This window comes from Coccinella septempunctata, chromosome 6, assembly GCF_907165205.1.
Source record: "Coccinella septempunctata chromosome 6, icCocSept1.1, whole genome shotgun sequence".
Lineage (NCBI taxonomy): Eukaryota > Metazoa > Arthropoda > Insecta > Coleoptera > Coccinellidae > Coccinella > Coccinella septempunctata.
In genome coordinates, this window is record NC_058194.1 from 3794667 (window position 1) to 3821443 (window position 26777).

General features: G+C 38.7%; 2 protein-coding genes across 3 annotated transcripts in view; one reads left to right on the forward strand and one right to left on the reverse strand.

Annotated features, from left to right (window-relative positions):
- The window catches only part of LOC123316059 (probable G-protein coupled receptor No18), a 262468-nt gene that overhangs the window by 112892 nt on the left and 122799 nt on the right, over positions 1-26777 (reverse strand). The gene's annotated exons all lie outside the window — the stretch shown is intronic.
- Positions 20982-26684, forward strand: LOC123315444. Its single transcript, XM_044901138.1, has 2 exons — positions 20982-25190; positions 26406-26684. The coding sequence occupies exons 1-2, from the start codon at positions 20982-20984 to the stop codon at positions 26682-26684; spliced, it is 4488 nt and encodes a 1495-aa protein (XP_044757073.1).

The following is a 26777-nucleotide window of genomic DNA, read 5'->3' on the forward strand; positions in this document are numbered from 1 at the left end:
TGGTATCGCCCTGACGCACACCCCTATTTATGTGTTTTCCATTCTTCATTTACCTTGACGTGAAAGGTGGTGTGTGGAAGTCGCATTTTTATTTTAAGAAAAATGCACCCCGTCTTGAAAAAATCTTTTTGTTTTGAATGATTTTTATTTAATATTAATTCTTGAGAAGAATTTCGGTTTTCAATTCAGGATTCCGACATCGTTCGGAACTTTAAACAGTCCGCAGCGTTTTTTTTATTCTGAAAAACGATGTCGGACAGTTGAAAACCTCTTGAATTGAGAGATAACCGAGTTTTTTCTGCCGGCACCGAGAAACAGATCTTCATCGACTTCATCTTATTGGCTAGGGATTCGGCGTTGTTGGAGAGCGTCCAGCGACGGGCAACTCGTTTACTCTACGGCATTTCGCGTCCCAGCCACGGTGAAGTTGTCTTCGTTTGATGAAAGAAGGCAACGTGGGGATCTCATCATAACCTACCGTGGTCTCCACAACTTTTTCGGAGTTGACCTCAGCAGTCTCTTCAAGTTGAACCTTGACGACCGTTTTCCAGGTCACGCTTACAAACTGAGAAAGGAGAACTTCAAAACACAGCAAAGGCAGTATTTTATCACAAACCGCGTGTTTTCGGTGTGGAACTCTCTACCTTCATCGGTGGTGGACTCAGTTTCTGTGAATGCTTTTAAGAATAGCTATGATGCTTGGATTCGTCGCGAGTGAGTGCTACGTGTCGAGTTGTCAGTTTCCTTTCTTTCCTTTGTATTTCACTTTTCTTGGTGTTTTTTTCATATGTTTTTTTTGTGAGTTTATAGGCTAAGCCTCAACTCTTTTCCATTGTATAATAATAATAATAATTAACTATGCCGGGTAATTGTCCAGTGTGCTCAGTGATCGTCACCGATGACGGTCAGCTCCAATGTAGTGGATGTCGAAAATATGTACACCCAATGTGCGCAAATCTTTCCAAAAATGATGTCGGGTTCCTCAAGAATTTAACTCGAAATGGAATTGCCCCAATTGTGATAAGCGTGAGCGTTCATTGCGCAGAGGTTCCCAGTCTTATTCAGGCAGTGATCAGCCTATAACTTTGGAACATTTCTCACTACTTATGAATAAGATCACAGCTATGGCAGACAACATGAAGTCGATCAAAAAAGATCAATCCTCAAATTTTTCTGAACTGGCAAAATGTAGAGAAACACTTGAAGATCATTCGAGGACACTTGATGTCTATCGATCTGCAATTTCCGATTGCGAAAGTAAAATAACTCTTATTGTGAGTTTGCATGGGGCTCTTGCCTCTAACCTTGAATCTGTAATTAATGATGTTTACGAAATCAAACAAGATATAGATAAAAATGCTCGGGCACCTGCTGTTTCCTCAGTATCTCCAAATGCCCAGGATGGATCGGCCGAAATCCTCGATCGTACTGCAGAGTATTGTACCTATTGCTTAAACTGCTGCTGTTGAAGCCATTCGGCTTGGAAAGGCACGATCAAACCAACCACGTATGTTGATGGTGACGTTCACGATTCCGGATGTTTTCAGCATTCTTTTTCGAAAAAAAAAAAGAACCTACTCAATATACCCGAATGTAAGAATGTAATACTGGTTGACGATAAAACACCTAGGCAGATCGCTGAACTAGGGGAGCTCTGTGACCAATTAGAGTCTAGGGAGTCTGCTAGGAAAAAAAATTTGACCATCAAATACATCAGGGGCACCCCAGCTATTGCTAGAAGAAATGTTACAGGAGTCCCGAAAAACTGTTAGGCCAGCTCTCTGAGTGGACAGTTGTGTATTCAAATGTCCAATCCTTATGTTCTGAGCACCGTGAAATCCTTACATGCACAGATCCATCATTTATTTTAATTTCTGAAACGTGGCTTCATCCCAAAATATTAGATTCGGTGGTACATACATACCGGGCTATCAGCTATTTGGAAGTGACAGCTCAACTACTGTTGGCTACGGGGGTATGTGCATTTATGTAAAACGGGAAATTGTTCATGCTTCTACTATTCAAGCTTCCCGAATTCATACCCCTGGCATCGATAATATTTTCATTCATATAAAAATCTGCGATTTTCGCCTGACCGTTGGTTGTATTTATCGCCCCCGTCACTGTACCTATGATTCCGTTCTGGTGGATCACTTGACTCAGCTTTCGGTAGATGGTAGCTGTGTGATAGCTGGAGATTTCAATTAACCTTCCCGACCTTGTTTGGCCTCTGGTCACTCTGCCTTCAACTTCGTCACCCTCACTTCCTTATGCTGAACTGGTGCATGATACAAGTTTTGAACAACTCATTTCGAAGCCAACGAGATATCGTCAAAACTAAGTACTGTCGTTGCTGGATCTTGTCTTGGTGAATGTCGACATCTTGATCTCAGAAATCGAATATCTCCCCACTTTCGGAAAATCAGACCATTTCAAACTCAAATAAAAAATCCAGTTCAACGTCACGTCGAACAAAAGAATGGTTCGTAGAACATTCAGCATTATCAATTTCACCAATCTCAATAGAGACTTTTCTCGTATTAACTGGAAGGATCGCCAGCCACATTCTGGTGTGGACGATATGTGGATAGTTTTTTCCAATGTCTGGTATTTCATTTCCTGAGATCATAATTCTAGATTTTTCACAGGATATAGGAAACGTGGATGGTCCAAAAACTAAACCCAACTAATGCCGACGTTTCGCGGATATATATCCACTTCTTCAGGGCTACAAAAGATACAATTTTTCAAAGATCTTATCTTACATAAATCTAATCATATAAAATCCATCAACACAGAATGCAATGAAGGCTGAAATAACATTTAAAATACGAAACAAAATTAAAAAATACAACAAGATTTTTTTATTATTTTCTTTTATGATTCAAAAAGGAGTAAAACACGAACTACACTTACATAATCAAAAATACACAAATTTATTCACTTTTTCAGAAAATAAATTAGATTGGACGAAAAACTGACTCAGTGAATCACAGTGAAGAAGACAAAAATATACTGCGAACTAGAGGTGTTAACATTATAACGAATTTCTGGTTCAAATCTCAACATCGGAAAACACTACATCCACTACTTAAATCTTTCAATAACACTAGATTATTCATTGAAAGACATCCTGATATCGTTATCATGAGAGCAGACAAGGGGAACTCTACGGTTATTATGTTTAAAAGAGAATATTTAGATTATATGACCGACATGCTGTCCGATCAAAACACATACAATAAAATTAAAACATATATCACCAACAGAATCCAGCGTGATGCAAATGAATTAATAAATAAATTGAAGTCTCAATCCTATTAAGATGAAAAAGAATCACTGAAGATGAAAAAATATAACTCCACTTCACCAAAATTATACGGTCTCAGAAAAGTCCACAAACCCATTTTAAATATAAGACCAATTGTAAGTTGTATAAACTCACCTTCTTACAACATATCATGTTTTATACACCAGATTATGAGTCAGGTAACGTCAACTTCTCCGTACAACGTCAAAAATTCGTTCGAGTTCGTTTCTCTTGTTAAAACAGTTTCTGTGCCGAAGGGTTATTGTCTAATTTCCTTAGATGTCATCTCATTGTATACTAACGTCGTCAAGGACTTAACAGTTAAAATAGTGAAAAAACGGTGGAAGTATTAATACATCTCGGCCTTCACGAACATACCGAAAACGCTGTTCCTGGAAATGATTGTATTTATTTTCACGTCCAGTTACTTCAAGTTTAATAATGAGTATTAAAGGCAAATTGATGGAATGGCTATGGGTAACCCAGCTAGTCCATCCATAGCAAATTTAGTATTGACAGAACTCATACAAGAGTGTATAAACCAACTATACTTTTGGGTGCCAGTTATAGCATTGTATGTGGATGATTTGTTATTGATTGTTCCCGCGAACAAATGTCGTGAACTCTTGACCGCATTCAATCAATTTCATCCCCGCCTTCAATTCACTTTAGAGATGGAGAAAGATAATTCTTTGCCCTTTTTGGATGTTATCGTACACAGGAGAGAAGATGGCTCCTTGATAACTAACTGGTACAGAAAGCCAACAAGTTCAGGACGAATTTTGAACTATAATTCGTATTGCAGTTTCGCATATAAAATTTCCGCCGTTAAGAACCTAATATATAGATCAATTAATTTGAGTGACCGTTCGTTCCACGATGACAATCTAAAAGTGATAAGAGAAATATTAAAGCTCAACAACTAACCTAAGTCACTTAGTAATAAAATAATTTCGAGTACGAACTTGGTCAGTGGACCTTCGGGTTCAGACAGCGTAGACGTGATTGGCAGAATGAAATATTTCAAGTTTCCATATATCGAGGGACTTAGCAACCAGATGAAGAATTTAATCAGGGGTGCTTCTGAAAATGTGAAATTAGCATCATACAGCCTTTCTGTTTGTAATTCGTTATTTTCGAGACTGTAAGATGTTGACACCGTTCTGGACCGCAGTGAAGTAATATATAAGATACCCTGCATGAATTGTCACAAATGTTATATAGGTCAAACGAAACAGCTTCTTGGAAATAGAATAAAACAGCACAAATATATTATAACTGTAACGAAAGTTTTAAATCCAAGGATAATAACACAGCCCTTGCAACCCACCATTTCAGTGAACACCACAATTTCAATTTTCAGGCAGTCTCCATTTTAGACGTAGAAAATAATTGGATAAAATTAAATATAAGTGAAATTATATACATAAAATTGAACAATACTGTAAATTGTCGCACTGACACCCAGAACTTGAGCTTGGTAGACACTGGCATTTTGGACCTTTTCAAAAATAAATACCCAACTAGATAATTTCAAAACAAGACAAAAAAGATAAATAAAATATATTAATTATGTTGATAACCAATTGATTTCATACGGTTGATTCCACCTGTCATAAACACGATAAGGGGGATCGCATCAGTTTTGGCACATTCATTGAAGGTGATGCACTGCATTGATCGACACAATATACAATTTTCTGAGTTTTTCGAGTTTCCATCGGTCTCTGGTCTGTATTGTTCATCACACTATTTTTAAGATCCATCGGGTGGAAAACATAATTTCAGCTTTGGTGAGTGTTTCAAGTCAGTTTTTCGTCCAATCTAATTTATTTTCCGAAAAAGTTGATAAATTTGTGTATTTTTGATTATGTAAGTGTAGTTCGTGTTTCACTCCTTTTTGAATCATAAAAGAAAATATTAAAAAAATCTTGTTGTATTTTTGAATTTTGTTTCGTACTCTTGGAAATTCTAAATGTTATTTCAGCCTTTTTGCATTCTATGTTGATGGATTTTATATGATAAGATCTTTGAAAAATAGTATCTTTTGTAGCCCTGAAGAAGTGGAAATATATCCGCGAAACGTCGGCATCAGTTGGGTTCAGTTTTTGGACCATCCACGTTTCCTATATCCTGTGAAAAATCTAGAGTTTTTTCCAATGTTTTGGAATCCGCTATATAGGCTAACACATCTATAAAACAGATCTCTACAAATCCTAATAAACCACGGATCGACGATATGTTATGTGGTATGATTCGTCATAAGAAAAGGCTTTGGCTTTTCCCCGAAGTCTGTTGTGAAATTTACAAATCTTATGTGAGGCCTATTCTAGAGTTCGCGGGACCAGTGTGATATCCAAACCCCAGGAGTATATGGATAAACTGGAGAAGCTTCAAAGGTTACCCGTCTTCCATATGGAACCAATCGCCCATGTTATAACGAACGTCTCAAAATATTCGGCTTGAAAACTTTTAAGGACCGAGGTGAGTGATTAGATCTGATAGTGACCTACAGAGCTCCGCATGGCAAATTTGGTACTGATTTGTCCTATTTGTTTCCACTCAACACTGGCAATTTGCGGGGTCATTGCTACAAACTACATAAGGAAAAGTTCAAAACCACCTCTTGTAACATTTTTCAACCTAATCGAGTGTTCGACGCCTGGAAAAGTCTGCTTCCAGACTCTGGAGGCAGACGAAACTATCATACTTGTTCTTGAAAATGTTCACTGAAGAAGCACCAACGATCTCTGGACGACAGAGTATGGAGGAAGACGGTTCTAGGCGTCGAACACTCGATTAGGTTAAAAAATGTTACAAGAGGTGGTTTTGAACTTTTCCTTATGTAGTTTGTAGCAATGAGTTGTTCAAAACTTGTATCATGCACCAGTTCAGCATTAGGAAGTGAGGGTGACGAAGATGAAGGCAGAGTGACCAGAGGCCAAACAAGGTCAGGAAGGTTAAAATCTCCAGCTATCACACAGCTACCATCGACCGAAAGCTGAGTCAAGTGATCCAACAGAACAGAATCATAGGTACAGTGACGGGGGCGATAAATACAACCAACGGTCAGGCGAAAATCGCAGATTTTTATATGAATGAGAACATTATCGATGCCGGAGGTATGAATTCCTGAAGCTTGAATAGTGGAAGCATGAACAATTTCCCGTTTTACATAAATGCACAAACCCCCGTAGCCGACAGAAGTTGAGCTGTCACTTCCAAATAGCTGATAGCCCGGTAAGTATGTACCACCGAATCTAATATGTTGGGATGGAGCCACGTTTCAGAAATTGAAATAAATGATGGATCTGTGAATGTAAGGATTTCACGGTGTTTAGAACATAAGGATTGAACATTTGAATACACAAATGTCCACTCAGAGAGCTGGCCTAACAGTTTTTCGGGACTCCTGTAACATCTCTTCTGGCAATAGCTGGGGTGCCCCTGATGTATTTGATGATCAAATTTTTTCCCGAGCAGACTCCCTAGACTCTACTCGGTCACAGAGCTCCCCCAGTTCAGCGATCTGCCTAGGTGTTTTATCGTCAACCAGTATTACGTTCTTACGTTTGGGTATATTGAGTAGGTTCTTTTTTTTTCGAAAAAGGGTGCTTACAACATCCGGACTCGTGAACGTCACCATCAACATACGTGATTGGTTTCATCGTGCCTTTCCAAGCCGAATGGCTTTAACAGCAGCAGTTTAAGCAATAGGTACAATACTCTGCAGTACGTCAATGGCAGAGTTTATATTTTCGTCTGGATTCCTTGGTTCCGGTACATTCTTCAGAGTCACGTTGAAGGAGCGCCTAAAACGATCGAGGACTTCGGCCGATCCATCCCGGGCATCTGGATATACTAAGGAAACAGCAGGTGCCCGAGCATTATTATCTATATCTTGTTTGATTTCGCGAAAATCATTTATTACAGATTCAAGGTTAGAGGCAAGAGCCCCATGCAAACTCTCAATAAGAGTTATTTTACTTTCGCAATCGGAAATTGCAGACCGATAGACATCAAGTGTCCTCGAATTATCTTCAAGTGTTTCTCTACATTTTGCCAGTTTGCGGATTGATCTTTTTTGATCGACTTTAAGTCGTCTGCCATAGCTATGATCTTATTCATAAGGAGTGAGAAATGTTCCGAAGTTATAGGCTGATCACTGCCTGAATAAGACTGGGAACCGCTGCGCAATGAACGCTCACGCTTATCACAATTGGGGCAATTCCATTTCGAGATAAATTCTTAAGGAACTCGACATCATTTCTGGGAAGATTCAAGCACAGTGGGTGTACATAATTTCGACATCCACTACATTGGAGCTGACCGTCATTGGTGACGATCACTGAGCACACTGGACAATTACCCGGCATAGTTAATTATTATTATTATTATACAATGGAAAAGAGTTGAGGCTTAGCCTATAAACTCACAAAAAAAACATATGAAAAAAACACCAAGAAAAGTGAAATACAAAGGAAAGAAAGGAAACTGACAACTCCACACGTAGCACTCACTCGCGACGAATCCAAGCATCATAGCTAAAAGCATTCACAAAAACTGAGTCCACCACCGATGAAGGTAGAGAGTTCCACACCGAAAACACGCGGTTTGTGATAAAATACTGCCTTTGCTGTTGTTCGGAATTGATGACCTTTGGAAGAAATTCTTGTGATTGAGTGATCTAAGATGTAGTAAACTTGTTAGGTTGAAAAAGGGCGAGAAAAAAAAGCGTACTTCGTGCATATGTCCTACTACGGTGGAGAGAAGTCAGTTGCCATCAGGATCTCTTCACGTTGTTGCAATATCATTCCGTGAAAATGCATATTAAGAATATATAACGACTCCTTGTGAGAAAAGTTTCAGAACGCTTCAGTTGAGTGGTTTGTTGCTCAATTTCCGAGTTCGTATCGGCGGTTTGAGAGACAACGCAAATTTATCCCTGGGATTCCAGCTGGGAAGGCCCTCCTCAACAACTAACAGGAACGGACAAAGGTAAGTGCGTTTCTTTCAGCCCGCTTCATTTGTTGAAGTATATTTCATAAATATCATTGGAATAATTTAGATCACTCAACTGTTCATTCGCCTATGCGATATTCATTCATTCAATCTCTCCGGTTGCTACCGAAGAAGGGTACGCTTTTGTTTTTATTTCTTCTTGCTTTTTTCTACCCTGAATCAAACCCGCACATGGTCCTTCGCGCCGTATAAAAACCGTTTTTTTCTTCTGAAATTTCACGAAGGTGTCTTAAATATACATATCTATAATTTCTTTTTATTCGTGTTGGAATGCAGTCTACATAGTGCATTTCTACAACCGCATCACTCTTGGTTTGAATTTTTCGATTATTTATTTCGAATACGAAATTCAAAACCAAAATTTGAAAATTTATTCAAACTCATTCGCCTTAAACGAAGGTCAATCCACCAAATCTCCATATTATAATAACCGCTTTTTATTATATATATACACGTATGTTTTCAAGCTACATCCGTTAATTATTGTGAATTCTACCCTTTTTTCTCCCGTCTCATAGGCGTACTTGTTACGGTTCGAAATAAATTTATTCAGTTTTAAATACATTTACGCATTCGATTTTCTGGAAAATGTCCGATAAATTACGACGTAACAACGCATTGCGACAGAGTGCCTTGAATGAAGTAGGTATTCGTCAGCAATTGGCCGTTGAGGCTCAACAAAACAAAGCACTTTTCACTAAATTTAAAGTACGATATTCTTCTATCGAATATATCAATAAAGAGTTTTTGAAGTATCACAGCGCACTTTTGGCTTTATTAGCATCAGATAAGGATCATGATTTGGAAAGGGAAGATACAATCAAAACCCAATTTTTGGAACACTATTTTGATATCAGATCCATTTACACTATGCTCTTTGATCAAGATCCGTTCAATACCACCACCATTTCAAATTCAAACCCATCAGATCAATCAGATTTACCTCACGTCAAATTGCCGAAAATTCAATTGAACAAGTTTTCAGGAGATATTCGTGATTTTCCGAGTTTCAAGGACATGTTTGACGCTGTAGTACATTCCAATAGAAAGCTTCAGCCAGAGGAAAAATTTAATTACTTGCGTTCATCTCTTGAAGGCACTCCAATGGACTTAATAAAAAGGTTGAACGCAACAGCAGATAACTATCAAATCGCCTATGAAACTTTGGTAAAACGATACACAAACCGTCGAGCGCAAGCACGGGCTCATTGGTTAGAGATTGCAAATTTTCCGGTGTAGAAATCTGAAAATCCTCTACAATTGCGTAAATTATTGGATACATTCGTTATGAATTTGGAGAGTTTAAAAAATATGAACGTCGCTGTGAGTTGTGATTATGTCTTGAAGCATATGTTGCTTTCTCGTTTGGATCCAGAGACATCCCGCGCTTTCGAAAGAGAACATGGATCGACCGCCATATCGGTATATATTGTAACACCCTACTTAATTTTCAGAAGAATATTGCAACGGATTGATCAACTCAAATACTACCGTGTATGCTAAGAGTTCGCCTCACAAATCTATGTCTACTTCAGATTGTAGAAAGAGAAACTCTTTCATCACCCAAACTAAATCGAAAAATCCCAAGTGTGCTCTATGTCAGTCGGATCATCCCACTTACACTTGCGTCAAATATTTGGAAAAAGCGCCAAGAGAACGACATCTATTTTGTAGAAATCACCATTTATGCTTTGGTTGTCTCAGTAGCTTCCAGGACCTTAAAAGTTGTAAATCTACGTCCGCGTGTAAAAAATGTATCAGTAAAAATCTTCACACTACTTTGCATTTTGACCGTGAATATGACCGAACCGACGCCACTGCTAGTGCTAACGCCAACGGCCGGAACCCATAAAGTCCGAGTGGTCAAGATACTCCCTCGATGGAAACGCAACGCTCGCTGGTACTGTGCTCGGCTGCGTCCCCGGTCTCGCGATCGCAAGTATTGCTTTGTACTGCTTTAGTCGAAATTAAAACAGGAAAAGGAAATTTCAAACAATTTCGCGCTGTTTTGGACTATGGATCTGAAATTTCAGTTGTTTCTCAGAGATGTTTTTCCGCTCTGAACATTCGTAGTTCTCCATGCAGCACAGTTATTAATGGAATCGGAAATAAATCGCATTTAAAAAACATAGGAGAAGTTGAACACTCTATCAGATCCATCGGATCGGATGATCCTTTGTCATAAACGCCAACGTTCTTCCTAAAATATGCGGAAAACTTCCTTCGAGTAAAATTACTACAGTCTTGGCATTATTTGGATAAGTTGAATTTGGCCGATCCTAAGTATTATTGTCCGGGAGATATTGACGTCCTTTTAGGTGCGGACGTATTTTCGAAAATTTTACTAAACAATCACATTCAGGGTCAAAACGGGGGTCCAGACGCGCTACATACGGTATTCGGTACGTTTTAATTGGAAAGTACTGCTTCAACGAATTCGGTTCATTCACTATTTTGTGGATTTCATTGTGATATGAATGCGTCAATGAAAAATTTGTTTGATTTAGAGTCTGTACCGGAATTCGATAACAGTACAGAGACGGATGTTTCTGAAGTAATCTTCCGCGAGAATCATTACAGAAATAGAGAAGGGCGTTACGTGGTACCCCTTCCATTCAAGGAAACATTCCCGTTATTTCCGGGAAGTAGAGATTTAGCTGTGCAGCGTTTTTTGTCACTTGAAAGCCGTTTATTGAAAAATCCAAATTTATACAAGGAATATTGTTCAGTGATGAGAGAGTACTTGGAGTTATCTCATATGGAAATTGTAGATCCCGCACAGAGCACTGATAATTTTTATTTGCCACATCATGCTGAACTTCGTCCCGAAAAGACGAGTACTAAACTGCGGGTAGTTTTCAATGCCTCAGCAAGACTGCCAAATAATTCCAAAACATTGAACGATTGTCTCCATACAGGTCCCAAACTCCAAACGGATATAAGTACTACTTTGATTAGATTTTGGTTGAAGAAAATATGTTTCACTGCAGATCTCAAACAAATGTACCGCCAGATTTTAGTAGCACCAGAATTTCGAGATTACGAACGAATTGTTTTTCGATTTTCACCTTCTGACAATATTAGTGACTTTCGAATGAGGACGGTTACCTTTGGTTTCAACTGACCCCCTTTTCTCGCTTTACGCACCTTACGCCAACTGGCTATTGATGAAAAGGGTTACTTTCCTGCAGCATCGAATATTTTAACAGATGACACGTACAGTCCCTGGCCATATTATTAGACGCATTGATTCGATGCAAAATCTCAATATTGAATTATTAAATTGAATGTATATGTTACATATACTTAATCTGTAAATGGTTTTCACATATAATATATCATATTCAATAAAAAATATTGATTTATTGATGATTAAACATGAAATTCTAATATTTTGCTGAGCCACCCTGTGTAGCTATGAGAGCTTCATACTATCAATGCAGAATTGTTCGGTTTGCTGCATTCGAAGATAATGATTTCATATGTGGATTATCGAAATAACGTCCGAACCTGCAGAATGCAAGACGTCCACTGGAAGACATAGTACTGATTCATGCTTAAGTACTAATACTACAACATCAAAAATAAATGCCAAATAGAACAATTTAATGAGAGTCGTAGATGAAACTAACATTCTGTGGAAATGAAATTCAAATATTCTGCTTTTTCCTCGAGCAATACCAGTAAATATAAAAAAAATCCTCAGTGCGTCTAATAAACTGGCCAGGGACTGTATATTGATGATGTCTGCAGCGGAGGTGATTCATTAAGCGAGGCAAAGCGTTTACGCGATGATATCTCATCAATATGTTAGCAGAAGGGGGTTTCGAGTTACGCAAGTGGGCAAGCAATGACCAAAGATTTTTAGAAGATTTACTCCAAGAATTAATTTCCTCTAATCTCCTCGCTTTCGGATCGAAACAAAATGATTCCATTAAAATTCTTGGTCTTCATTGGTATCCACGTCAGGATTGTTTTCTTTATAAGGTCAACCCAATAGACCACGCGATCACTAAGCGAAATCTCTTATCAGAGTTGGCAAGGATCTTCGATCCTTTGGGATTCCTCGCACCTGTCACATTTCTATGCAAGTACCTCATCCAAAAATTATGGCTTTCAGGACTCGGCTAGGATGATACTCCAGATCAAGAAATTTCAAGGGTTTGGTTGAAGTATAAAGGAGAGTTGAACCTTTTATCGACAATTATGATCCCTTTTTGATACAAACAACGTATCGGAAATTCATGCTTTCGCGGACGCGTCCGAACGGGGTTATGGGACTTCGGTCTACCTGAGGGTCATAAAGGAAGATAATGTACAAACATTTCTTATATGCGCGAAGTCGAAGGTGGCTCCTTGTTCAAGGAAGATTTCTATCGCTAGGATGGAACTTTGCGGGGCAGTTTTGCTAACGAAGGTGGGTTTTTGGGTGAAGTCAATTTTGCAAAATAAGATTAATGTCAGCAATTTTTACTCCTATGCCTACTCGCAAATAGTTCTAGCATAGCTGAACGCAAACCCAAATCGCTGGCAAACGTTTGTTGCCAACCGGGTAGCATATATCCAGGAGAATTTCGATTCATCGCATTGGAGCTATGTAAAATCTCAACTAAACCCTTTTTGGACTTTTTCCTTCGGAATTATTGAACAATCAGATTTGGTTTCACGGACCTGAATTTCTACATACGAGAATTTGGGAAACAGAAACAGTAGAATCAAAGACTAGTGAAGAGGAACGCAAACCTATTCTACTCGTTTCAGAAGAACATCATTTTGTGGATGATTTGGTGAATAACATTTCCTCATTTTCTCGCCTTCAACGCGTCATAGGATTGATATTGCGTTTCATTTTCAATTGTCGAAATCCTAGCGAAAAACGGCTTGGCTCTATGACTTCTTTCGAGATGAATAACGCTCTCAATTTATTGATAAAACGCACACAGTCACTGTGTTTTGCTTCAGAAATTTCCGGAGCCAAATTTTCAAAACCTCTGAGAAATTTAAATGTTTTTTTTGAGGATGAAAATATTCTACGTGTAGGGGGAAGGTCAACGTACGCTGAGCTCAGTTACGATTGGAAGCATCCTATTTTGCTTCCCAGAAATGGACGTCTTGTTCATTTATTGATAGAGATCCACTATATCAAGTATTTACATGCTGGTAAACAGACAACAGAATTTCTTCTTTCTCGGAAATTTTGGATTTTATCCGCACGACGTGCGATACGATCGGTTTTGTCGAAATGCCTCAAATGCTGAAGAACCAGCCCATCTCCTATGCAGCCTAAGATGGGCAATCTACCTTTGCCCAGAATATCTCAAGTAAAGCCATTTTTGCATTCCGGTGTTGACTACGGAGGTCCTTTCACAATATTCATGAGTCGATATCGAGGCGCCGAGAAATGTAAAGCTTACATATGTTCATTTGTTTGCATGTCAACTAAGGCCATGCATCTGGAGTTGGCCTCGGATTTGAGCAGTGATGCTTTTTTGGCATGTTTAAGAAGATTTGTCTCGCGGCGAGGTCGATGCGCGCATCTCTATTCCGATCAGGGTACTAAATTCGTGGGTTCCAGCAACGAGATTAAAAATATGCTTAGGGATACAGTGAGTGCTGAAACTATCGAACATCACTTCCTTCCGGGTAACGCACCCCATATGGGTGGACTGTGGGAGTCAGGCATCAAAGCGGTGAAAACACATTTGAAAAGGGTAATCGGTGAACAAGTTCTCACCTACGACGGAGAATTTTACACTGTTTTAACGCAGATCGAAGCAGTGCTGAATTCACGGCCTCTCACTCCCCTCAGTTCGGACGTGAATGATTTGTCGGTATTAACGCCCGGTCACTTTTTAACGCTAGAACCATTGAGCGCCATTCCAGATCAAGAGCTCACGTATGTGCCAATACCTCGCCTCAAACGATTGCAATTAATACAGCGACTACATCAAGATTTTTGGCGGAGATGGAAAGTAGAGTATTTACATACCCTACAACAACGCAGTAAGTGGTTCACTTCATCCCCCCCTCCAGCGATAGGGACTTTGGTCCTCATTAAAAGTGACAATGTACCCCCATTACAATGGGAGATGGGACGTATTATGAAAGTCCATCCTGGATTAAATAACGTGGTCCGAGTTGCTACGGTGAAAACACGACGCGGTTCCTTGAAAAGACCGCTTCTTAAGTTATACTGCAGGACCAGATGGCATTCCTAGTTTTCTTGTAAAAGACTGTATTCGAGTACTTGCATTGCCCTTGGCGCATATATTCAATTTATCGATGAAGCTGGGTATCTATCCTGCAGTTTGGAAGGTTTCTAAGATTATTCCGGTACTGAAAAAAGGTGATAAATCTTTGGTCAGCAATTATAGACCGATTTCCATTCTATCCAATTTCTCCAAACTTTTCGAAATTGTACTATATGGTGCGATTTTTCGGCAGATTAGAGTTAGGATAAGTGCTGAACAGCATGGCTTTATGCCCCGGCGTTCGTGTCTGAGCAATCTGGCGCTGTTCTCGGAGATATTGGTGGAAGTCCTTGATCAATCCGAACAACTGGATGTGATATACACTGACTTCCATAAAGCATTTGATTCTGTAGATCATGGTCGTCTCATAGCTAAATTAAAACTTAAATTTGGGTTCTCTGACGAACTGATTAACTTGATGAAGTCCTATTTACTCAATAGGCTTCAGTTTGTTCGAATTGAGGGTGAATGTTCATATAGATTTGTTTCCTCTTCTGGTATCTCTCAGGGTTCAACTTTGGGCCCTCTCCTGTTCATACTCTTCATCAACGACCTGCTTGATGATATTGAGATTTTCGGCTTGATGTTTGCGGACGATCTGAAGTTGTTCCTCAGAATTATAGGTTATGATGACTGTGTCACTCTGCAGTCTGCTGTTGATCGTTTGGTTTCTTGGTGCCGTCGTAATCATTTGAAACTCAATGTAGATAAATGTCATGTTGTATCGTATTCCCGGAAGAAAGAGATAATGAAGTATGAGTATGAGATGGAGGGTAAAGTCCTGGAAAGGTTAACGCTGATTAGAGACTTGGGTGTCATATTTGATGAAAGGTGTACTTTTGTTCCACATATAAGACAGACGCTGTCTTCGGTGTCTGGAACTTATGGTTTTATAATCAGACAGGGTAAAAACTTTCAAAATATCAGCACTTTCCATTCACTGTTCAATGCATTTATCAGGAGTAAGCTTGAGTACGGCAGTCTCATATGGAGACCTATTTACAGATGTCACATTGATCGGATCGAGGCGGTTCAACGCAGATTTTGTAAGTTTTTAGTATTCAGGCAGGATGCTGAATATCCACCCATCGGCTGTGATAACGGGGCCCTTCTGGCAAGATTTGGATGTCATAGTCTGGAAACTAGGAGGAGATTAATGGCTTTGAGCACGGTTCATAAACTGTTTCATGACCGGATAGACTGTCCCTCATTATTGGAGAAGTTCCCAATTTTCGTACCTAGATTAGGGAGCCGAAATAAATACACATTTTATTCGAGGACAGGTAGAACAAATCTTAGCTTGCAGTCACCGGTACACTTTATGTGCCAAACTTATAATCTGATATCGGATGGGTGTGATATAAACGTTGATCCACTTCATAGGTTGTTGCGGGTGTTCTTGAGTTTTGAATTTTCATGATTGCTTCAGTCGTGGATTCGGTGGGATAACTTTGACGCTGGTTATTTGTGAATATCAATATATGTACAAGTATATATTTGGATATGTAATGTTACCTTTGCCTTTTTGATTCTTCAGTTTTTTTGTTTTATGTGCGTGTTCTTCTGATTCAATGACACGCCGATTTTATAGCATATATGGTTTATTTGTTGAATTAATTTTCCTGTAATTGGGTTATAACCTGTTGGAAATAAATGCTTATTATTATTATTATTATTATTATTATTATTATTATTATACCCGTTGCCCATTGATGATGTAAACGCTTGAGAACATACGGGGTGTATTCGAAATTCTATGTTCTAGATTTTTGTTATGATTGTACTCTATAAAATTATTTGGTTGGTTTACTTTGCTTAATTTTTTTTTTGAGGGATATGTAGGAATTTTTTTTTTCATTTTTCTTGAAGCCAGGCCATGGGCGTGCATTTGGCGGGGCAGTTTGTTCGGGATTGATGACCTTTGGGGGTAATTCTTGTGATTGAGTGATATAAGATGTAGTAAACTTGTTAGGTTGAAAAAGGACGAGAAAAAAGAAGCGTACTTCGTGCATGTCCTACTACGGTGGAGAGAAGTCAGTTGCCGTCAGGATCTCTTCACGTTGTCGAAATATCATTCCGTGAAAACGCATATTAAGACTCCTTGTGAAAAAAGTTTCAGAACGCTTCAGTTGAGTGGTTTGTTGCTCAATTTCCGAGTTCGTATCGGCGGTTTGAGAGACAACGCAAATTCATCCCTGGGATTCCAGCTGGGAGGGCCCTCCTCAACAACTAACAGGAACGGACAGAGCTAAATTCGCTTCTTTCAGCCCCCTTCATTTGTTGAAATATATTTCATATATATCATTGGAATAATTTAGATCACTCAACTGTTCATTCGCCTATGCGATATTCATTCATTCAATCTCTCCGGTTGCTACCGAAGAAGGGTACGCTTTTGTTTTTATTTCTTCTTGCTTTTTTCTACCCTGAATCAAACCCGCACAGCTGTGTTTTGAAGTTTTCCTTTCTCAGTTTGTAAGCGTGACCTCGAAAATGGTCGTCAAAGTTCAACTTGAAGAGACTGCTGAGGTAAACTCGGAAAAAGTTGTGGAGACCACGGTAGGTTATGATGAGATCCCCACGTTGCCTTCTTTCATCAAACGAAGACAACTTCACCGTAGCTGGGACGCGAAATGCCGTAAGGCAAACGAGTTGCCCGTCGCTGGACGCTCTCCAACAACGCCGAATCCCTAGCAAATAATGGACCCCACACAGGGCCTGCAAACTCTAATATGGGTCTCACGTAAAGCTTGTAAATGGTAGCACACGTGAAGGGATCACACCCACCAAAAGCTTTCTGAATCATGAACAAGGCTCTTTTGGCCTTGCTCACCGTATGGAGAATGTGGTCGGACCAACTTCTCCGTCGCAATAATACCAAGGTCGGCATGACTAATACAAGTAGCGATGGGTTTGTTGTTCAGGAAGTACTGGCGGCGAGGATTGTGGGCACCCAAGTGCAGAACAACACACTTCTCATAGTTAAGAGGTGACCTCCACTCTCGAGATTTGAAGATCTTAGGTAGATCGGAGATGTACAGGAGGAAAAGCAGTGGACCCAAAACAGAGCCCTGCGGAACTCCACTTCCAACAAGTCTTGCCGAAGAGACAGATTTACCGACACGAACTTAAAAGGATCGAGAGGAGTTCTGGTAGGTTATAGAAGGTTTCAATCGAAATGACCTCATCAGTGTTGAAAAATCAATTCTATGCCTACTGTTATTATCTAAAAGGTCGGTTATGGAAGGTTTCAATCGAAATGACCTCATCAGTGTTGAAAACTCAATTCTATGCTTACTGTTATTATCTAAAAGGTCAATGATAAAATCACTGGCAACTATAATATGTTTATTTTCCGCAAAAATCATGTTCAAAGCTTTTTCCATTTGCTGGAGAAAAATGTTCACGTCACTATTTGCACCACTCGGCCTGTACACAGATAGCACTGATATACTTCTCATGCCCACAATAATTTCAGCAGCTGCACATTCAAACTGTCCAATTATTGATAGTTTTTTTATTTTCTTTCTTCTTATGCTTCTTACAAGTTGAATGAATATATACAGCGGCTCCTCCATGCCTACCATGACTTCGGCATAAACTGGAAACAAGCTTCAGATCTCCTAGAGTTTCTCATAATTCCATTGTTGACATCCAGTGCTCAGTCACACAGAGAATTTTACAATCTTTTTGATTATATAAAAGATCTTTTAACATATCAACACAATTTTCCATCGATTGCAGATTGTGATGTATAATGCTGTATATAGATGTTGATTGACCACAAGGTTGACTTGCATATTCAGAGTCATATTTCATTCTTGTTTTCTGTGAGCTTTCTATAAAGAATTACCCGCAGCCTGAAAATTGAAGCGTTTAATCCCGACATTTTCTGGCCAGAACTCAGGAATAGTACAGTTCATCCTTCTTAGGGAATGCAACCTTTAACAAAACACTTTTTCTATCGCTTTTTTTTCTCAACTTCTATTTCTTTCACTTCGATTAATTCATCTTTGAAACCAGGTTTATTTCTTATGTACTCTTCTATAATACTTTCTGTTTCATGGCTTCTCACACGATTTATAAAAACAGTGCTGTTTTTTCTTGTCCTGTAAATTTGTTTCCATTACTGCTTACATTGTCCATTTCGCTTGTTCCCAGCCTTAATTTTCGAGACCTGAATTTGCGGTTTATTTATCCCTCTTTTGTTTGCCTCGTTGGCTGATTCAGATAATTGATTGTTTATGTTTATTACCTCCGTCATTTTCTTCACTTGCATTCTTTTTATATTTTCGTAGGAATTCCTTGTTACAGCTTTCGAATATTCAAGATTACTTCACGATTTTTTGTTGCAGTATCCTTTTGTCGATGTTAGGATTTTTATCTTTTTCTTGAGATGATCAATTTCGATGTGCTTGACTGAAATATCGTTTTCAAGCCTGCACATTTTCTTTTGTAATGAATACTTTTTCTCCATCAACAATTTATTTGATTCTTCTGATTTTTGTATGATTTTCACTGAAAGATCGAATTTTGAGGACTCCCACTGATTGGAACTTTCGTATTAATGAGTATATTTGGATCATTGGTTGAATCTTTCAGACACTTTTCTATCTCTTCATTTTTGCATCAAATTAGTGCGGATTAGCTCAAAATTTTGATGTTTTTCCGACGTAGAGCACACGAAGAATGATATGTGATGTAACATTTTTTACATTTTACTGGTTTTTACTACAGATCTCCTGCACAAATTGCAGAGCGCATCGACAATGTCTTCTTCACTCGCCGCCATTCTAATTCAAATTTTTTTATTTTTTTTTGGTGTAGCAGGGGGAAAATCTGAAAGTCAGACGAACCACCCTCTCCTGAGGGGGAACAAGTGTGGGGTTTCTCACTCTCCTGAGCTCGACACCCACTAAAAACCCTTAACTGCTTATTGATTTTGGTTCCGGGCATTTGCCTATAAACCGTTCATCTCTCAGTCGGTTTTCTTCTGGCACACTATCGTGCTGGGATTTATGTGTTTATCCTCTATTGGATTAACACTCTATTGAATTTCTCAATAAGTTTCTGTTGTTATTTTAATCTCTTTTCAATTGATCTCTTGGTCTCCTACGGTAAATTCGCATTCTCCTTTTGTCTTCCTCTGGGTCGTAGTCCACTAGTCCCCTGAGTTCTTGATTCGGATGGTTTTTCGCTGTTTCGAATAATTTCTCTGCTTTTCTGTTCATCAATCCAGTTATGGTTTCCCATTTCAGGTCCCTATAAATCTGTCTATTCCTGACAAACCAAGATGCATCTATTGCACATCGTAGCAGCTTATTTTCAGTGGCCTGAATTCTTTTGATGTGGCTCTTTGCCGCGAAACCCCAGGCAACTGATCCATAAGTCAGTTGAGGCCTAGCAACGGCTTCGATTATTTATCTTCAATTTTTTCTCTTTCGACATGTGGCTTCTTCTTTCTATTAAAGGGTAGATTCTATTCATCGCTGCTTTCGTTTTGTCGATTGCTTGTTAGATATGACTTTTCCAAGTAAGTTCTTTGTCAAGCGTTATTCCTAAATATTTGGCTTATACCGCCGTCCCCAAAAGACGGAACCGCAGTGGTGCGGAAAATAGAAGAGCAAGAAGGGCTCGCGCAGACTCGGCCGATCAAGCGACTGGAGGGTCTGCCGCCGGGAACTTTCCTCTTCTACGGGCAGGTGGCTCTAAAAGGGACGCCCCCGAATCCAATATTCCACCGTCATGCGAGCGGCCGGCGAAGAAGGCGAATAACCTTTCCAACAGGTCCTCTTACAATGAGGTAGCGAGTTTGCCCCTGAAGGTAGCTCTCGTTCACGAGGGCTGGCCAGAGAGGGCACTCTCTAAGGCGGAATTCAACACTGTGGAGCTGGCGGTGGCTTCCGTGATGGACAAGATTGAGACCGGCCAGCCTTACCCGTCGTTCCGGAGTGTTGAACTCAACCATCGGGGATCAATCATAACCTCTTGTGTGGGCACTACCAGCAGAAACTAGTTACAGGGTAGTCTGTCGAAGCTGAAGCTTCCGAAGGGACTCCGCCTCAAGATGATTGAGATGGGGGACCTGGAAAGATTGACAAGAGTGAGGGGTGCTCAGAGCTCCACGCCTACGTGACTTATTCTCAGACGAATAGAGATGTCGACTCCGGCCCTCAAAATCAGAGGCTGGAGGGTCTATAACAGTGTTGGAACAAGATTAATTTATTACTGAAAATATCATGGCATCATTGAATTTGATAGTTAAGTTTGAAATATATTTTTTTAGAGTTGTCAATATAAAAAAAGTAAAAAGTCACTTTTGGAAAACTAATAAGTTGTTCAGTTCTAAGTTTTCAAAAGGTAAATGAGTAAAGATATAACATTTGGCGACCGTGATAATGGAGAGTTTCAAGAAAGAAAGAGAAATAATAAGAAAACACTTCAAGAAAATATGTGCAGAAATAGACCTGAAAATAAGCGACAAAGAACGGAGCAAGGACGACATGTTATCCCTTTTAAGGCAATTAGAAGACAAGGGTGACCGACTATTCTCTTCAGATGAAAACATTAGAGGAATGTTATTATCAAATGAAACTGAAGAGGAAGATTTAGAAGAGGAATTCAACAAAGTAGAATTTTTCCGAGAAGAATTCGTAAGGAAAAGAACTGAATGTGAAGCTGAGTTGAAGAAGTTATTGGATCAAACAACATCGCAAGAATGCAGCGGCGAAAAGAACAAGAGAAAATTCTGGCTTCCACAAATTGAAATGAAAAAATTCGACGGAAATGTCAAAAATTGGATAGGATTTTGGGGACAGTTCCGAAAAATACATGAAGACATGGAAATCGATTCAGAAGACAAATTTCAGTACCTACTTCAGGCAACAGAAGTTGATTCAGCAGCAAGAAAGCTAGTGGAGAGTTTTCCTCCATCAGGAGCGAATTACATGATAGCTGTCGATCAGATGAAGGCAAGGTTTGCAAAAGATGAATTCCTTATCGAGGTGTATGTGAGAGAATTACTGAGTTTAGTTCTCAAACAAACAATGGACAATACAAGTATGTCACTTTCCAATCTTTATGATAAGTTAGAAACACAACTTAGGGCATTGGAATCTCTAGGGGTAACAAAGGAAAAATATGCGGCAATGTTGTATCCTTTGGTAGAGTCTTCATTACCGAACGATACATTGAAAGCATGGGAAAGATATCGCAGTTCAAATGAAGTGAACAACATTTCTAATCCAAATGAGATAGGGAAAAGTATTTGTGGTTCTGATAATCTGTCATTTTTATTAGATTTCTTACGAAGCGAAGTTGAATCAGAAAAAAGAATAAATCTAGCACAGTCAAGTTTCTACAATGAAGCAGTCGATAAAACAGGTGACGGTGGATTATACACAGCTGCAGCATTGTATTCAGCAAGTTCGAAAGACGCAGGAAAAGTTGGTAAGAAAGTTCCATATTGTCTCTTCTGTACAAAATCTCACTGGAGTCAAGATTGTCTCAAAGCTCAGAAATTATCTTTGAATGAAAGAAAAAATATTGTCAAAGAAAAGAAAGGCCTAAAACAATATCATTCTTGTAAACAATGCAGAGCATTTGTGAGATGTATAGTTTGTTCGAGGAAACATTATCCAATAATGTGTCCGGATTTAGATGTGAAAAAGGGAAAGAAGGATACTGAGAAGAATGAAATAGAAAATATTTTGACTAGCAACTTATCTAATACAGTATTATTGCAAACAGTTCTTGTGCGGATTCATTTTGAAGGGAGCGAAAAAATAGTTAGAGCATTATTAGATTCTGGTTCACAAAGATCTTATATTTTATCTAGAAGTGCAGAAGAACTAAAGTTGAGGAAAATTGACAATGAAACTATAATACAGGGAGTTTTTGGAGGGAAGCAATCGCAACCAGAAACTCATAAGTTATTCGAAGTAACAATAAAAAGTATTGATAACACACATGAATTTAAAATCAATATGTTGAATCAAGATAAAATCTGCAATTATATTCCTCGTATTAATGATTCATCTTGTATAAATTATTTGAAGCAAAGTAATATTGTGATTCACGATAGCAATTTGTCAAATGCTCCAAAGGAAATTGAACTATTACTAGGAGCAGATATATTTGGTCATTTATTAACTGGTAGAAAACATCACCTTGATGGTGGACTTGTAGCGTTCGAAACATATTTGGGGTGGACACTCATCGGACAGTACGACACAAAACAACGCAATGAGACTATATTTTCTGGATTTTCCGAATTGTCAATACCAGACTCATGGGAGTTAGAATTACTTGGTATAAAAGATTCAGTACAAGTAAAATCAAATGAAATTCTAGAAGAGCAAGCTTTGATCCATTTCTATGATACTATTACTATAAATGACGAAAAAAGATATGAAATTAAATTACCTTGGTCGCAAGATCACTTGAATATTTTAGATAATAAGGAAATGGCTCTTAGTAGATTAGAGTCTAATACAAAAAGATTGCTGAGTTTGAAAAAATATGATGATTATTCAAGGGTATTCGATGAATGGGAAGAATTGGGAATTATTGAGGAAGTGACCGACGAGAAAGAAATGAGACAAGAAAATTCTATTCATTATTTGTCGCACCATGCAGTCATTAAAGAATCAAGTGCAACTACGAAAATTCGCCCAGTTTTCGATGCATCAGCTAGGGACAAGGATGGGAATTCATTAAATGATAGAGATAGAGAAGATAGAGATTATTTAAGATTTTTCTGGTGGAGAAACTACTCAGAAAAGGAAATTAAAATATACAAGCATTGCAGAGTAGTGTTTGGTGTCAAATGCAGTTCATTTATTTTGTCAGCTACGATTAGTTATCATTTGGATAATGTTGCAGTACAGTTGAAAAAGACGGCGGAAAAATTGAAAAATTCATTTTACGTAGATAACTCTGTAACAAGTGTAACAAATGAATCAGAATGCGCAAAATTTATCGAAGAAGCAACATTTATTATGTCGTCTGCAAAGTTCAACTTACGAGGATGGATATACAATTCCCAAAAATCTAAGGAAATTTCTGATCAAGTGAACGTAGTTGGAGTACTACGACTACTTTGGAATATACAAGAAGATACATTATTTTGTGATATCCATAGCATGTCTGATTCTCAAATTGTATTGACTAAACGAAGTTTGCTATCAGTGGCACAAAAAATTTTTGATTCAATTGATTTCTTGTGTCCAGTATTATTGATTCCCAAATTATTATTACAGGAAACTTGGCAAGTTAAGATTGGCTGGGATCAAGAATTGCCATCTGAAATATCTAAAAAATTTCAATGCTGGGCAAAACAAGTAGATTTATTTGTTCATTGTAAAATTCCAAGGACACTTTGTGGAAATTCCAATTTAGAAAATTCTTCGAACTCGACCATCCACGTATTTTGCGACGCTAGTAAATCAGCATATGCAAGTTGCATATTTCTAAGAACCATTATTAATGGAGTGATTTCAGTCAATATAATTCTTGCTAAATCTAGACTAGCTCCAAAAAATATCACTTTACCTAGACTGGAATTATTGGCGGCATTACTAGGTGTCAGACTATACATAACTGTTACAAAAATAAAAGAATTTTGCGATATGAAGACTTACTTCTGGAGTGATTCAATGGTGACATTGACCTGGATAAGAACAAAAGGACAATGGAAAACTTTTGTGGAAAACAGGGTTAAAGACATAAGGCTACATACAAATACAGATGATTGGTATCATGTTCCAGGCAAAATCAATCCAGCAGATCTGGCTTCCAGAGGCTGCAATGCCAGAACTTTGCTGGAAACTAAGTGGTGGTTTGGTCCAACATGGTTAAAAAATAATTCAGAAGAATGGCCTAATAATGAAATATTTTGTCCAGAAGAAGTGAATTCAGAAAAAAGGAATACAACACAAGTTCTTATATCAAAAGTGAATAAAACAACTGAAGAATTTCAATACTTTTCAAAATACTCTAAAGTTTTGAGGATGATCGCATGGATGTTGAGATTTGGATTCAACTCAAAACGAAGAAATTTGAAGAAATCAGGTGAAATCACATGTGATGAAGTCAGTGAAGCAGAAAAAAGATTACTTAGAATGGTGCAAGAAGAAGTTTTCGGTAAAGATCTCAGTTCCTTAAATTTGGAGACTTTTCAAGACGAAAATAAATTATGGAGAATAAGGTCAAGACTAATTCTGGGAGATTTTGAAGAAAATTTCAAATACCCTATTCTACTTCCTAGTAAGCATGTTCTGGTTAATAGACTCATAGAAGAATATCATATACTCAATCGTCATACAGGAGTTCAAACATTGTTGAGTATTCTGAGGGAGAAATTCTGGATATTAAAGGGTAGGAAAACTGTGAGACAAGTAATTTCAAAATGCTGTTTATGTAAAAGATATACCAGTAAACCTATAGAGACACCTTTTGCACCTTTACCTAGAAATAGAATAACATGTGGAAAAGCTTTCAATGTGGTTGGTATAGATTTGGCTGGACCTCTGTATCTCAAAGATAAAACGAAAACGTGGATAGTATTATTCACATGCGCAGTTTATAGAGCAATACATCTGGAACTGGTAAATTCTCTTTCTACTGAAGCATTTCTTTCATCATTAAGAAGATTTTCAGCCAGAAGAGGTAGAGTTGCCACTATTTACTCGCACAACGGTAGTAATTTTGTTGGTGCATTTAATCTATTGAAGAAAATCGATTGGGACAGGGTGTTATCATATTCCTCTGTACATAAAATAAAATGGATTTTCAATACACCCACAGCTGCCTGGTGGGGAGGATGGTGGGAACGTATGGTTCGAATTGTAAAGGACTTACTCCGAAGAAATTTAGGTAAAGCGGTAGTCACTTACGAAGAATTACTTACGCTTTTGTGTGACTGTGAAGCAGTTATAAATAGTAGGCCTCTGACATATTCATCTGATGATGGAAATTATCTGAGTGCTTTAACCCCTGCTTTGTTCATTAGTGACATAACCAACAGTGACATGGCTGAATTAGATCAAATAGACAGAAAGAGCTTCCTCAGACGACAAAGATATATCCAACAGCTCCGGTAAGGTCTAAGAACACGCTTCAAAAAAGAATATTTTGCAGAAGTGGTTAACTCTGGTCGTCGGAATCCACGTGAATTGGAAGTTGGCGAAATAGTTCTGGTTGGTGAAGAAAATACCAAACGGACAGATTGGAAGATGGGGAGAATATCAGCACTTTACCCCGGAAGAGATGGAGTGTCGAGAGTGGCAAAGGTGACAACAAGAACTGGTGAACTTTTACGACCTTTCCAACGTTTATATCCCATGGAAATCAAAGATTCGATTAGATCAAGTGATCAGACAAGAATAAATAACACAAACATAGAGCTGAACTCAGAAGGAAGCCGTTCAAATAAAGATGAAGAGAAGAAATAAATCACTACCAGGATAGGACGTGTGGTGAAGCCGCCTTGTCGTTATGGTTTTCAATAATTTCGCGGGGGAGTATGTTGGAACAAGATTAATTTATTACTGAAAATATCATGGCATCATTGAATTTGATAGTTAAGTCTGAAATATATTTTTTTAGAGTTGTCAATATACAAAAAGTAAAAAGTCACTTTTGGAAAACTAATAAGTTGTTCAATTCTAAGTTTTCAAAAGGTAAATAAGTAAAGATATAACAAACAGGGTTGACAAGCCTGAAATGGCACAGGTCATTCTTGGTATGGACAAGGCGTATCTTGAGGTCCTGAAGACCTGCAAATTCCAAGTTGGGATTGGAATGCGGATGGGCACATTCAGGCTCATCCAAGGCCCAGGACGGGTTACAGATGCTCCAGCCTATTCGACTGCACAGGCAGCTCCAACAACGGGGCCAGTGCCGAGAAGAAGGAAATCTGCACTCCAGAGGAGAAATCCTATAACCCGACCGACCAGTCGGAGATGGAGGTGGATTCAGCGAGGGCTCCCACCGAGCTGATGTCTCCCGTTGCCCTACCGGAATCTAAGGATACCGGCGGGCACGAGAGGGGGGCGGAGAAGGGGGAACTGAGCGGGGTTCCACACCACACAAAGCACTGACAGTCGGCTGACTGAGGACAAATATTGCTCCTCATGGCTGCTGACATATACGTCACGCAAATAAACTTGCAGCACTTCATAGCGGCAACCGAT